Genomic DNA, 12849 nt, shown 5'->3' with positions numbered 1-12849 from the left:
CAGCCCGCGGCCCAATCAGCGGGCGCCCCCCACCCGGCCCGCCCCCTCCCCCTCTGGTGACAGAAAGTCGGCCCAGCAGATGAGGAAGTGGCAGGCAGCCTGGCCCTGGGGACACCTCTCCGGCCCTGCTCCTTCCGAGCCCTCCACGACTGCCCGCCTGGCCCCCACTGGTGAGTCGGGACCTCCCAGGGCGGGCTCGCCACGTGCCCAGGCCCCTGCCCCGCTGGGCCGCCCGGCCTGCCCTGCCCTGGCAGGCTGTGGGCGAGGCCGTTCCTGGGGAGGGTGGGTGGGAGGTCCCAGCTCTCCGGGGCTGGGCCTCCCCAGCAGCCTCCCTCCCGCCAGGCCCCCATTTGCTTGAACCTGGGCCTTCCTCTACCACCTCCTTCTCTTGCCCCTCTCCCCCTCTTACTCCTTCCAACCCTTGGCGCCCTTGTGCACCACCACCGCCCCCTTCCTTTGCCTGTCTGCCTTTCCCTTTCATCCATCTGAAAGGAAGGAAGGACCAGACTGAGTTCCCCCACTGGGGACACACCCAGATTCAGCTCAAACTTGGGGAGAGGTCCTTCCAGAAGCCTCGAGCCACCCCAGACCTCCAGGGTGCATGCGTGTGTAGGCTGGGGGGAGGTGAACTTGGGGATGGTGGCTGAGAGAGCCTGGGAGATAACAAGCTGGCAAGCTCACATGGGTCGGGAGGACCTGTGTGTTACATCACGTGCCTCTGGGTAGGCCCTACCCCAGAATAAGCAGCCAACAAAAGTCTGATTGTGAATGAATGAATGAATGAATGAATGAAGAATGGTGACTGCCATCCGTGAATAGAGAGCTGTGGGTGTGCCTGACCCAGGACAGGTATACGTCTGCACACAGTGTGGGTGATGTTGGGCTCGTTCACCTGCAGGTGGGCTGTGTGAGTTTATGTATGTGACCATATTCATCTGAGACTCAGACGTGTGAGGAAACCTGCGTTTGAGCACAAGCACTTGCACATGGTAATGCGGGTCCTGTGAAAGAGTGTGTGTGTGTTTGGGTGTGTTTGCCAGTGTGAACGTAGCTAGGAGCAGGCCTGAGTGTTAGAGACCATGCATGTCAAAGTCCATGAAGAGTTGTCCGGGTGGTCAGAGTGTCAGAGGAGGGCACTTGCAGCCTGCAGGAGCCAGGTGGGCTCTGCGTGCACGTGCTATAGCCACTGGCGAGTTGTCGTTGGTGGCGGGGAGCTGTGACAGGGGCTTTGTGTATGGGAGGACTTGGAGCCTGACCTTGATGGGGCAGTTGTGGGTCGGCATGGAAGTTGGGGGAGCGTCTGTGACGTGTGTGTGAGGGGCGCGTGTGCAGCCTCCGTAGCTGTGTCAGAAAGTGTGTTCTTCACTTAGTACCTGCACAGGTGCTTCTCTGGGTAGAGGGAGCCTGGCCGACCAGAGTGCAGGCAGCTCGCAGAGCATCTGCTGTCCTGGCTGTTCGGGGAACGCCTTGCCCCTCTGGGACTGCCTCGAGTCCCAGGCTGTCCTCCGCCTGGGCCAAGGCTTTTGTGTCCCGGTGAGCCCTCCCCTGACATTCCTTCAGGCTCTGAGGGGAAGAGGGCCTAGCCCATTATGACCCCCTACTTGAGGGAGGGGAAGATTCCTGAGACCTCCCCTACTCCCCACCTCCTCACATGCCACTCCCTGCCCCTCCCTGGGAGAGAAGGGTGATGGTACCCATTCTGAAGCAGGACAAACTGAGAATTTATGGCTAATTTAGGAGGGGATGCTGGGTGTGGGTTTTCAGCAGTTCTCTTTGGGCCAAGGCTAGGCCTGGGGCTGGCGTCCTGGGAGGTTTCTAGCCAAAACCTAGAACCTTAGCTCATCTGACTGGTCTGGGGTGGGCGGGTGGTGAGTCCTGGGCTTTACTTGGCTTTCTCAATCCTGGTGGGTCCCCCAGGTACTGAACTGTGGCCTGGACCCACCCTCCACCCCATGTGCGTACAGCGGGGCAAGCAGAGGGCGGGGCTGCTGCCAGATCTAGTCAGACAGGTGGAGCCGCCAGGGCAGGAGCCTCAAAGAGCCGGGCTCCTGGAGAGGGAGGGTGAGGGGAGAGCTCCGGAGACAGGAGAGGCTAGAGGTGAGAGCCAAGGAGGGCAGAGGAGAGCCCGAGGGGGTGACTCAGCAGGGGAGAGGACAGGAGGGACCATCCCGGGAGATGTGCATCCTGAAATGGGGCAGGAGAAGTTGAAGGGGAGGACCCCTGGAGAGAAGGAAGACCCCAGGGCTGGAGAGGTGAGGGACTGGCAAGGAAGGGAGAGGAGGTTCGTTCTGGAGGTGAGTTCCCTGTTGGTAGGAAGTAAGACTCTATGGAAAGAGACCAGAAATTGAGAGTCCTCTTGTGGAAGAAGGGAGGGGAGGTCAGGAAGTAGAAATCTCTGGAGGGGAGCAGAGCGTGAGGAGAGGAGAGGAAGGTGTGGAGAGGAAGGGCGGAAGAGCCCTTCCCAGGCAGGCAGGGTATGCGGGAAGCAGATCCCGCCCCCCACCCCGAGCGGCCTCCTCCTAACCCTAGTCCCCAGCAATTCCTTCCTCTCACTGCTCTGTCCTTTCTGCAGTGAGGTGTTGGGAGTTGTCGCGTCTGGTCTGTGTCCTGTCTGTGGGTCAGGGGTGAAATTGGGGCATGGGGGGAACACAGTCGGCCCTGTCTGACACCCATCCTCCCTACCTCGCCAGAGTCCTTAGCCAGGATGGAGGCTGTTGTGAACTTGTACCAGGAGATGATGAAGCATGCAGGTGAGATGCTGTCCTCCAACCCTTTCTCCCTCCCACCCTGGGATCCCTGGATCTAGGGCTGTCTCCTAATGGTGGAGACTCCCTTCAAATCCCTTGACCCTTTGTGACCTGACCTCATGTCTGCACACCTGGTGGGGACCCTTTGGAGTCTGTGACCCTTCCTGACTCCTTTGACCCTTATTCACAGATCCCCGGATCCAGGGCTACCCTCTGATGGGGTCCCCCCTGCTAATGACCTCTATCCTCCTGACCTACGTGTACTTCGTTCTTTCACTTGGGCCTCGCAGCATGGCCAGTCGGAAGCCCTTCCAGCTCCGCAGCTTCATGGTTGTCTACAACTTCTCACTGGTGGCATTTTCCCTCTACATCGTCTATGAGGTGGGCCCCCAGGATGCCTAGGCTTTAATTCCTGCCGGCAGGATAAGGGGCAGGCCCTAGGCCCAGAGCACGGCATCTCCTTTCCAGAGAGGCTCAGCTCTATTTCTCCGTCTAGAGAACAGAAGAGACTTGGGGGAGGGAGGGAAGTCTGGCGGTCTAATCCACACCCCTTCATAGTTCCTGATGTCTGGCTGGCTGAGTACCTACACCTGGCGCTGCGACCCAGTGGACTTTTCCAACAACCCGGAGGCACTGAGGGTAAGTGGGGACGGAGGCCAGGTCCTTAGCAACCTGGGGATAGGAGCAGTTTGGATGTGCCCTGTGCTCATGAGCCAGTTTAGAGAGGCTCTTGGCGGTCCTAAGGCTGCCCTGACTTCTTACAGATGGTTCGAGTGGCCTGGCTCTTCCTGTTCTCCAAGTTCATTGAGCTGATGGACACGGTGAGTAGTTACATGAGATTCGAGGACTTATGGGGAGAAAGGAGTGAGAGGCCCTGGCTCTGAAACCCCTTACCCCACTCTTCTCTCAGGTGATCTTTGTTCTCCGGAAGAAGGATGGACAGGTGACCTTCCTACATGTCTTCCACCACTCAGTGCTTCCCTGGAGCTGGTGGTGGGGGGTAAAATTTGCTCCAGGTGAGTGGTGAAGACCACGGGGGAGGAGGGACAGGCACTGGGCACCAGAGGCCCAACTCAGGTCCTGATTGTCCATGCACAGGAGGAATGGGCTCTTTCCACGCCATGATCAACTCCTCTGTGCACGTCATCATGTACCTGTACTATGGATTGTCTGCCCTCGGCCCTGTGGCTCAGCCCTACCTTTGGTGGAAAAAGCACATGACAGCTGTCCAGCTGGTGAGGGGCCTGAGCCTGACCTACAACCACCCCCTCAACATTCTGGTCTGGATCCTGCCTTTAGCCAGCCTACTTCACCTTTGACCCCAGCCCTCCCTACTCGGCATTCTGTTTTTCTACCCCCTCTCCCTCTGGTCCTCTCACTGTGCCCTTTGACCCTTGCCTTTCTGTCCTAGATCCAGTTTGTCCTGGTCTCGCTGCACATCTCCCAGTACTACTTCATGCCCAGCTGTAACTACCAGTATCCAATCATCATCCACCTCATCTGGATGTACGGCACCATCTTCTTCTTGCTCTTCTCCAATTTCTGGTATCAGTCTTACACCAAAGGCAAGCGGCTGCCCCGTGTACTTCAGCAAAATGGAGCTCCAGGTACTGCCAAAGTCAAGGCTAACTGAGAAACATGGCCTAGCTAGGCGCCCACCTAAGTGCCTCAGGACTGCACCTCGGGCAGCATCTGTCATTGTCCTCCCCAGCTACACCTGTGACCAGGGCTTATGTGGTCAGGACTGAGCAGGTGACAGGTCCTCTGCTCCCCACAGCTGGTACACAGGGACCACTGCTTCCATTCCTCCTCTTCTGGCCAGCCCCAGGGACAAGGCCTCGTTGCCCCCTGCCACTCCAGAGCCAGGGGCCGAAAGGGCTGGACACTTATTTCCCCCTCCCTGCCTTACACGTGGGAGAGGAGCACTCAGGGCTGGCCCCCACCAGGGTCGTGTGGCCTTTTTCCTCACACTGAAGAGGTCAGCAATAATCTGTCACTGTGGACCCAGGCTCCCTCCTTCTCCACCCCACACTGAAGTAGGAGCTTCTTGGCCAAAGGTCAGGGTGGTGGGGGCCTGGGAATACAGCCTGTGGAGGCTGCTCACTCCTTTATGTCTTCATTAAAAGTGACAGAGGAAACCACTGAGGCTGTGTGTGTACATGTGTGAATGGAGGAGGTGGGTACAAAGCCTGCCAGCCTGTCTGCAGACAGGAGGGATGGTCAAGGTGCCCACACGATGGATGTTTCTAGCTCTCTGATCACAGTAGAGAGGAGCCCCGGGGAAGGCTGCTGGAACAGAGGTCATGCCAGGCGAAGAGGGAGACGTGACTTTATTAGAAAAGTAAAAAAAAAAAAAAAAAAAAAAAAAAACGCAAAAAACTGAGCCGAGCTGGTCCTTAACGGATGCCTTGGTGGATGAGGCTGCTTTTGGCTGCGCTGGCCTTCTCCCGCTCCCGCCGCCGGGCAGCGTCCAGCTCAAAGCAGCGCCACAGCCGCAGGGTCTCATCTGCTGCTGCTGATGCCACTGTAGCCCCATCTGGGCTCATGGTCAGACTAAGGACCCGGGCTGTGTGACCTGGGGCATGAGGAGGGAGAAAGTGAGAGCAGTGCAAATGAAGGTAGATGCCTACAGCCTTCCAATTCTGAGAGCTTGTTTAGAACAGTCTGAGATAATTAACAATTCACACACTATAAAGTTCATCCTTTTAAAGTGTACAGTTCATTGGTTCCTAGTATATTCAGAGTTGTGCAACCATCACAACAGTAATTCCAGAATGTTTTCATCACTCCATAAAGAAAGTCCTCATTACCCTCTCCCCTCAGCCTCTAGCAACCATTAATCTGTTTTCTCCCTCTCTGCATTTGCCTCTTCTGGACATTTCATATAAATAGTCATACAATACGTGCCCTTTTGTTTCTGGTTTCTGTCACTTAGCACCTACCTTTCAGCTCAGCCACCTTGGCCATGGTTGGGTACTTCCAAATAACCAGCTGGTTCTGGGCAAAGCCATGGCCTGAGATGAGCTCCTTGTAGTGGGGAGACCAGAGGATGGAGCACACCTGTGGAGAGGGAATGGCATGGGCATGACGTACATAGAGCCAACACTACTCAAATCAGAACCAAGTCCACCGTGGTGTTAGCCACCCTACCAGGTGCTACGGACTCAGACTTGAATGACTGTAGTCCTTACAAAAGCCTTTTGAGAGTTATAACTGTTATTCACTTTACAGATCAGGAATCAAGCAGAAGGAAGTTCAGCGAGTTGCTTAAGATCACATGCAAGTTAAGTTAGTAGGAGGCAGAGGCAGAATTTGAACCTGAGCCCAAGGTTAGAATGAAGGCTGCATGTGCTGGGCAAGGGGGTGGCAAGAGGAAGCTGCAGTGCTTGCAGGGAGACACACCAGCAAGGGCCTCAAATATCATTCTGAAGCATTTGGATTATATACTGTAGGTGATAGGGAGCCCTTGCAGGGTTTAAAGAGGACAGAAACAGACCACCCAGACCAGTGTAGAGGACAGACTGGAAGAGATATGAAAAGACCAGTGCTGTGAGCCTCCACTGGGGAGAAGGATGAGGCTGAGGGGAGGGGACACGTGTAAATGATATTCTGAGGTAAAACTGAGACGTCTTGGTGACTAGGTGGGGAGGATGAAAGATTCTAGGCTTTTCAGATTTCTGAGTGGTGTCCCTCACAACAACATAGGAGGATGAGGAATGCATTTCAGGGAGCCAAGGAGAAGTGACAAGTTTAATTTGGGACATATTAGGGTGGCGCCACCTATAGCACGTGGCGTTAGAGACAAGCTCTCTGTGGACTGTTGGAAATGTGGGTCTGGAGCTCATGAGTGAGAGCTGAGTTAGAAGTTTGGAAACCATCAGGGTATAGCATCGGTGAAGCCACTGGAGGGGACATGGTTGCCCAGAAGGCTATATAGAATTAAGAACGCATCTGGGAGTGAGAGGCTGGAATAAGGAAGACTACCTGGGAATGGGCATCCACAGCACTCAGACAGGCCCCAGAGCAGACGTTCCAGATACGAATGTGTCGATCACTTGTGCCCCCTCCAGTTGCCAGGACATTGGGCTGCCAGGGACACCAAGCTACAGCCTAGGTGTGATAAAAAGTTGGGGTCAGCAGGTACTAGAGCTAGACACAGAGCTATAGGGCTCACAGATTAACCCAGTCCAATGCCACCATCCCCTGTCCCCAGAGGTTCTGAGTGAGAGTCTGCAGAGGCCCAGCCCAGCCCAGCCCCACTCTCACCTTGACAGCCCCTTGATGCTGGGTGAATGTCTGCAGAGGAACCCAGCCACCTTCTCCAGGAGCACTAGGCCACACGTTGACCAAGTTATCGTTGCCGCCACTGGCTAAATGTCGTCCATCTGGGGCCCAGCGCAGCCCACACACTTCCTGGCTGTGGCCACTCAATGTGGCCACATGGTGTTCTGCTACCCTAACATCATGGTGGTGGATGTGGCCAGAGCGTGAGCCACTGCAGGAGGGAAGAAGGGAATCAGGTCCTATAGCAGTGCCAAACGCCACCAGCAGGCCAGAGCTGCTTCAGTTCAGAGGTGTACAGTCCGGGGAGAGGGGGCCAAAATCATAGACTGATTTTGTAACAGACTAGCAAAAACCACTAACCTGGACAGGATATAGCTATTCCAACAGAGGGAGCCCACTCGGGCAGAATGACTGGTCATGTTTCGAAGCCGTTTCTGCTGTTGCACATCCCATAGCTACAGAGAGAGAAGACCATGAAGATCAGGACTTGGCATTAACATCCTCCTGCTGGGCAAGACCCCTGGGGGACTTGTTCTGGGGAACAATAGAGCTGCAGCACAGGGACAAGTCTCACCTGCACTTCAGCACTGCTGGTGCCCACAGCCAGGTAGTTGCCCTCTTTGATCCAGGCCACAGAAGATATATAGTCCCCAGGCTGCTCCAATTGGAGCAGCTGCAGGATGTCACCAGAGCTAGCACTCCACAAGTACACACTGTTGTCCAAAGCCACAGCCAGTACATTCCCAGAGCTCCAATCCACAAGGTTCAGGTCTGCCAGAGGGGGAAGGGAAGAGCATGAGCTTTCTAGTTTGCCTAGTCCCTCTCTCTCCCTTTTTCTCCATCCACCGGTCAGGGAGAAGGCTGCACTTACAGTAGTCATTCCGGATTTCAGGGGCGTCCAGGATCCGGTCTGGAAGGGAAGGAATGTAACGGCAGGTCTTCCTGCTGGAGCTGGGCGTGGCCTTCTGGCTATAGAGTACTTTCAGTCTGTTCTGGTAACCTGTAGCAACGCAGTAGGTCTAGACACTGGGAGAATTGACACCTCCCCCTGCCCCTAACCAGGAAGGCCAGAGAAGCACCTTCACTCCCCTCAGTCTTAGGTGGGAAGAGCCATCTCATCTATCCCGAGCCCTGGGGATGGAATGACACCTCCCTCCAAGAGCTGAAAACTTCAGGTCTTACCCTCTGGGGCATTTTGTGGTTTTCCACTGAGCCGAAGGATCTTGGCTTCCTCCACATCAAAACCGTTCAGGTTCAAAGCCCATGCTTTCTGATGTTCCTGGCACGTAAGCGTGGTGGTGAGGTGGTGGTATCATCCAGATTATACAGATCGGTTTTTGCCTTAAGTCCCCCTGGGACACATACCTTCTTGGTGGGCGTCTGACTGTCTTCGGGCTGGTTCTCCTTGCTCAGGAGGAAGCTAGCGACCTCCATCTGGGAAGCACTGCGATGGGGGATATAGCGGTCACCGCCAGGTTTGCTGGGAGTGGTCTGATTCTTGGAGCTCGATTTGCCTGGGGCAGGGAGAGGGAAGTCAGACTGTCACAACAGGCTCCCATGGGAGCAGTCGTGAAGGCTGTTCTCAGCCCTTCCCTCTTCCTGACCGCGTCCCGCCGCACCCTACTGACCGGGAGTTCGGCCCGGGGTCCTGCCGGCACTGTGGGATCGGTTGGCTGCCCGCATAGGCGAGGGGGCCGGCCCCGCGGCTTCCTTCGCCTTGCGCTGCCAGCGCGCAGGGGGTGCATTGGGGATGGGTGTATCCAGCTGCAGCAGCGAGTGCAGGTCACTCTCGAACACGAACTGGGCCATGGGAGTGTCTGGAGGGGGAGGGTTACCCGCTGAGCCCCGGAGGAAGGAAGGCGACCGTGCTCTGGGACAGCCGACCACACAGGGCCACCCCCGGCCGCAGCCCCCCCAGCCCGGCACCCCCGGCCGCGGCCTCACCCCGGTTCGCTCGGCCCAGCCGCCTCTCACCGTCAGCTCAAAGCAGACTCCGATTCCAGACCGGCCTTAGCAGTGCGGATTTACGCTTCTTAAACTCTCCGCTCCGAGCACTCATTGGCTCCTTCAAAACCCAACCGTCGCAACTGTCGCCCTTGCCCATTGGCCTCCACGGCACAGGGGGCGGGTCTTCCGGGGCAAGTCGCAGATCTCACGGGAGTCCAGCAGTGGAGCGGGGTTTGAAGGCTGGGAGAGAGGCAAAGGCAGGTCCTGCGCCACCAGGTGTCGGAAAGCGGGGCTGGGCTGGGCGGGGCGGGGCGGGGCGCGTCGCGTCGCGTCGCGTCTGGGGGCGGGGCCTGAACTGCGTGCATTCCCCAGTCGCTTCCATTCATTCCTCAGCCTCCCCGCACCCGCCCTTCACGCTTAACTCTGCTTGTGGATCGTGTTTATGATACAAAGTGCAGGACTCGGCGTAATGACCTAAAGCACTTGAGCCTTTTTAGAGGAGGTTACATGCAGTGGCTGGCCGGCCAGCCGGCCCGCGGGCAGGGAGGCGGGGGCAGGAGTTGATTGAGCAGCTTAGAAGCAGAAAGAAGGCGGGAGCGTCCACTGTTAGCTTAGTGCCTGCGGAAACACTGATAGGAAAGAAGGTGCTCATTTGTTTGTTTTTAAAAACTGTTTTGTTTGTTGTTGTTTTACAAACAAGGAAAATGAGGCTGAAAGTGGGGTGAATTCCTTATGGTCAAGAAAAAAGATCAGGATTCAGGATTCAGATCTGCCTATCTGGGAGATAAGATTGGACTGCCCTGCGAGGGAAACAGGGGCTCACCCCCATGGGGCTTTAGAGATGTCAGGAATTTTAGAGATCCGCTAGTCTAATCTGCACATGGTGCACCCTCCGCATCCCAGCAACATACCCATATTTTACAGGTGAAGAAACCGCCGCCCAAGAAAGGATTTGCCCGAGGTCCCATGTTGTTAGGAGTCCAGGCCTGACTCCCATTCAATCCGTGCTCTAATAATGACTTCAGTGAATTGTATGATATGCTTAGAGGTGAAGCAACAATAATAAAAATAATCATGGGTACCATTTACTGGCCATCTGCTAACTGCGGTATTTAAACAGTTTACATACATTACTGCGTTTAATCCTTAATCCCATAAAGCAGATGCTTTATTCCCTTTTTACAAAAAAAGAAACCTGGTCAGGGAAAGGTTTGAAACTTGCCCAAAGGCATACAGGCCATAGTAATTAGTGGAGCCAAACTATCTAACGAACCTCAGCAATCTAACCATATGCTACACTGCCCCAGTGAGAGGCTAGAAAAAATCGCGTTTTCAATCATTAGCCTAAGATCAACTCTGATGATGACAGAGAAAATTTGGGGGCCTTTAACCCAAATGATATTGTTATTATTTTTAATTTTGAAGCATTCATGCTGTCTCTTTCCAATTACTTTGGAAAACAAGGAGTTAGATAACCTGGGGTTGGAAATGGGGAGTCCCTGAACCCCAGAGGACATAGAAAGGTCAGGCTGCTCAGGGCCTTCAATGTTAAGCTAAGGAATTTGGACTTTATCTGCCAGGCATTGTGGAGTCAGTGAGAGTTTCTGTGCAGGTAAGGGCCAAACAAAACATTTCTGAGGGCAGAACATAGCGAGCAATTTGCAGCTTCTGGTGTAAGGGTCACTGTAGAGGAAAAGAACAACAGGGTAAATGAGAGTACAACTTCAGGGAATTTGAACATTTAAAAATAAAGGAATGAAAGAAGCCAGTGGAGATTATAACTGACATGGACCTTGAAGTTGGAGGGATTCTAATATGATACAAAATGGTCAAATAGAGTGATGACAGAAAAGGTCAGAGTTGGCTATTGGGAAACAAATCTTTGGTGACCTTGGAGAGAAAGGGATCAGGTGAGGCGGTGCTTGGGTTCTGTTTGGAAGGGGTTGCAGAAAGAAGGGTGGGGAGAATGTGGAGGCAGCAAGCATGGGCTACTTGTATAAGAAATTTGGGAGTGAAAAAGAGGGTAGTGCATGGGAGCTGGAGGGAATGCCAGCATCAAGATGCCTATGCATCTTTGAAGGTGAAGAGCCAGAGGAGATGGAAGAGGGTAGAACAAGCACCTTGCCCAGGAAGAAAGGGGATAGAAAACACAGGCAGCTTTTTCAGTCTAGGGGAGAAAGATCAATTCCTCTTAGGCTGGAGGGAAGGAGAACAAGGCTTTAGAGATAGATAATTAGAGGCTGAGGAGCTGCTTGGATTGGGGAACTCCCACCGGAAGGACCTGAATGTAGGGAAGCAGAGGACATGGAGGGAATAAAATATAGGTGATATTCAGTGGGTGGAACAGACCAGTTGGGTTAAAAATAAAGATAACCCTGTAGGGACTCCCCTGGTGGCTCAGTGGTTAAGAATCCGCCTGCCAATGCAGAGGACACGGGTTTGATCCTTGGTCCGGGAAGATCCCACATGCCCGCAAAGCAACAAAGCCCGTGCGTCACAACTACTGAGCCTGCACTCTAGAGTCCGTGAGCCACAACTACTGAGCCCGCGTGCCACATCTACTGAAGCCCACACGCCTAGAGCCTGTGCTCCGCAATAAGAAGCCCATGCACGCACTGCAACGAAGAGTAGCCCCCCGCTCACCACAACTAGAGAAAGCTCGCACGCAGCAACGAAGATCCAATGCAGCCAAAAATTAATTAATTTAAAAATTAATTAAAAAAAAAAAGATAACCCTGGGCTTCCCTGGTGGCGCAGTGGTTGAGAGTCCGCCTGCCGCTGCAGGGGACGTGGGTTTGTGCCCCGGTCCGGGAAGATCCCACATGCCGGTCCGGGAAGATCCCACATGCCGGTCCGGGAAGATCCCACATGCCGAGGAGCGGCTGCGCCCGTGAGCCATGGCCGCTGAGCCTGCGCGTCCGGAGCCTGTGCTCCGCAACGGGAGAGGCCACAACAGTGAGAGGCCTGCGTACCGCAAAAAAAAAAAAAAAAAAAAAAAGATAACCCTGTAAACACTGACTGTTTACTATATGCATGGCATTGTGTTAACACCGTTAATCCTCACACGGGGAAATAGTAGAAGAGAACGAGATCAGTTCTGAAGGGTCAAGCTAAAGATTTAGAGGTAAGGAGTGAGCAAGGAGTGAGATGAACAGGAAGATCAATCTGGAGGCAACATACAGGTTGGACTTAGGGGGAGAGACTGGAGGCAGAGATATTAGGTAGAGGCTGTAGTGATAGCTCAGTGGAGATGGAGAAGAGGAGGCCGGATTTAGGAAGTATAAGGGGTCAGGACATGATGGCTGAGTCGGTGGAAAGGTGGGAGGTTCAGTGGTTTGGATCTCAATCCTAGTTTTGAGTCCCTAGGAGTAGAGTTGGAGCCTTGAACGTGGCTTGGGGAAGGAATTATGGAAAGTGAGTATACCGGATGTCATCCATTTGTCCCATCCAGGTCCACTCTTCATCCTCTACTCTGCCCTGTGCCCTGTGAGGCTGACTCACATGGCCTGCGTCAATGGACTCCCTTGGGCTCTGGTTTCTGTTTGTATTCCACCAACGGGAGGATGTTATGGGTTAAATTGTGTCTCTCCCCGCCAAAATTTATACGTTGCATACTTAAGCCCCAGTACTTCAGAGTGTGACCTTACTTGGAAATAGGGTCACTCCAGGTATAATTAGTTGACTTGAGGTCATTTAGGTGGGCCCTAATCCAGTATGACTGGCGTCCTTGTAAACTGGAAGAGTCTGGACACAGACACACACAGGGAGAGTACCATGTGAAGACGAAAGCAGAGGTGTCGGTGATGCTTCTACCATCCAAACACTGAAGATTGCCAGGACACCCCCAGAAGCTAGCGGAGAGGCATGGAAC

General features: G+C 54.3%; 2 protein-coding genes across 7 annotated transcripts; one reads left to right on the top strand and one right to left on the bottom strand.

Moving 5' to 3' along the window:
* The first annotated feature begins 15 nt into the window (after positions 1 to 15).
* Positions 16 to 4888, top strand: ELOVL1 (ELOVL fatty acid elongase 1). Of its 3 annotated transcripts, XM_067725804.1 has the most exons (9): positions 36 to 170; positions 899 to 989; positions 2691 to 2750; positions 2938 to 3128; positions 3306 to 3386; positions 3512 to 3568; positions 3658 to 3763; positions 3846 to 3982; positions 4159 to 4888. In XM_067725804.1, the coding sequence occupies exons 3-9, from the start codon at positions 2705 to 2707 to the stop codon at positions 4378 to 4380; spliced, it is 840 nt and encodes a 279-aa protein (XP_067581905.1). In that variant the 5' UTR covers positions 36 to 170; positions 899 to 989; positions 2691 to 2704; the 3' UTR covers positions 4381 to 4888. The 3 variants fall into 3 exon arrangements, with proteins under 3 accessions (XP_067581903.1, XP_067581905.1, XP_067581906.1); XM_067725802.1 differs by lacking the exon at positions 899 to 989 and having other exon boundaries at positions 16 to 170; XM_067725805.1 differs by lacking the exons at positions 36 to 170; positions 899 to 989 and adding an exon at positions 1041 to 1533.
* Positions 4889 to 5059: 171 nt separating this feature from the next.
* CDC20 (cell division cycle 20) lies at positions 5060 to 9235 on the bottom strand. Of its 4 annotated transcripts, none has more exons than XM_067725799.1 (11): positions 9006 to 9235; positions 8660 to 8848; positions 8397 to 8545; positions 8214 to 8310; positions 7903 to 8031; positions 7606 to 7802; positions 7392 to 7486; positions 7014 to 7242; positions 6732 to 6857; positions 5690 to 5807; positions 5060 to 5322 (listed from the first exon to the last, which is right to left on the bottom strand). In XM_067725799.1, the coding sequence occupies exons 2-11, from the start codon at positions 8838 to 8840 to the stop codon at positions 5144 to 5146; spliced, it is 1500 nt and encodes a 499-aa protein (XP_067581900.1). In that variant the 5' UTR covers positions 8841 to 8848; positions 9006 to 9235; the 3' UTR covers positions 5060 to 5143. The 4 variants fall into 4 exon arrangements, with proteins under 4 accessions (XP_067581900.1, XP_067581899.1, XP_067581901.1 ...); XM_067725798.1 differs by having other exon boundaries at positions 8976 to 9095; XM_067725800.1 differs by having other exon boundaries at positions 8660 to 8869; positions 9006 to 9066.
* Between the last annotated feature and the right edge of the window lie 3614 nt (positions 9236 to 12849).

Source organism: Pseudorca crassidens, chromosome 2 (genome assembly GCF_039906515.1).
Source record: "Pseudorca crassidens isolate mPseCra1 chromosome 2, mPseCra1.hap1, whole genome shotgun sequence".
In the NCBI taxonomy this organism is placed as follows: Eukaryota; Metazoa; Chordata; class Mammalia; order Artiodactyla; family Delphinidae; genus Pseudorca; species Pseudorca crassidens.
This window is presented reverse-complemented; position numbering and strand designations above follow the sequence as displayed.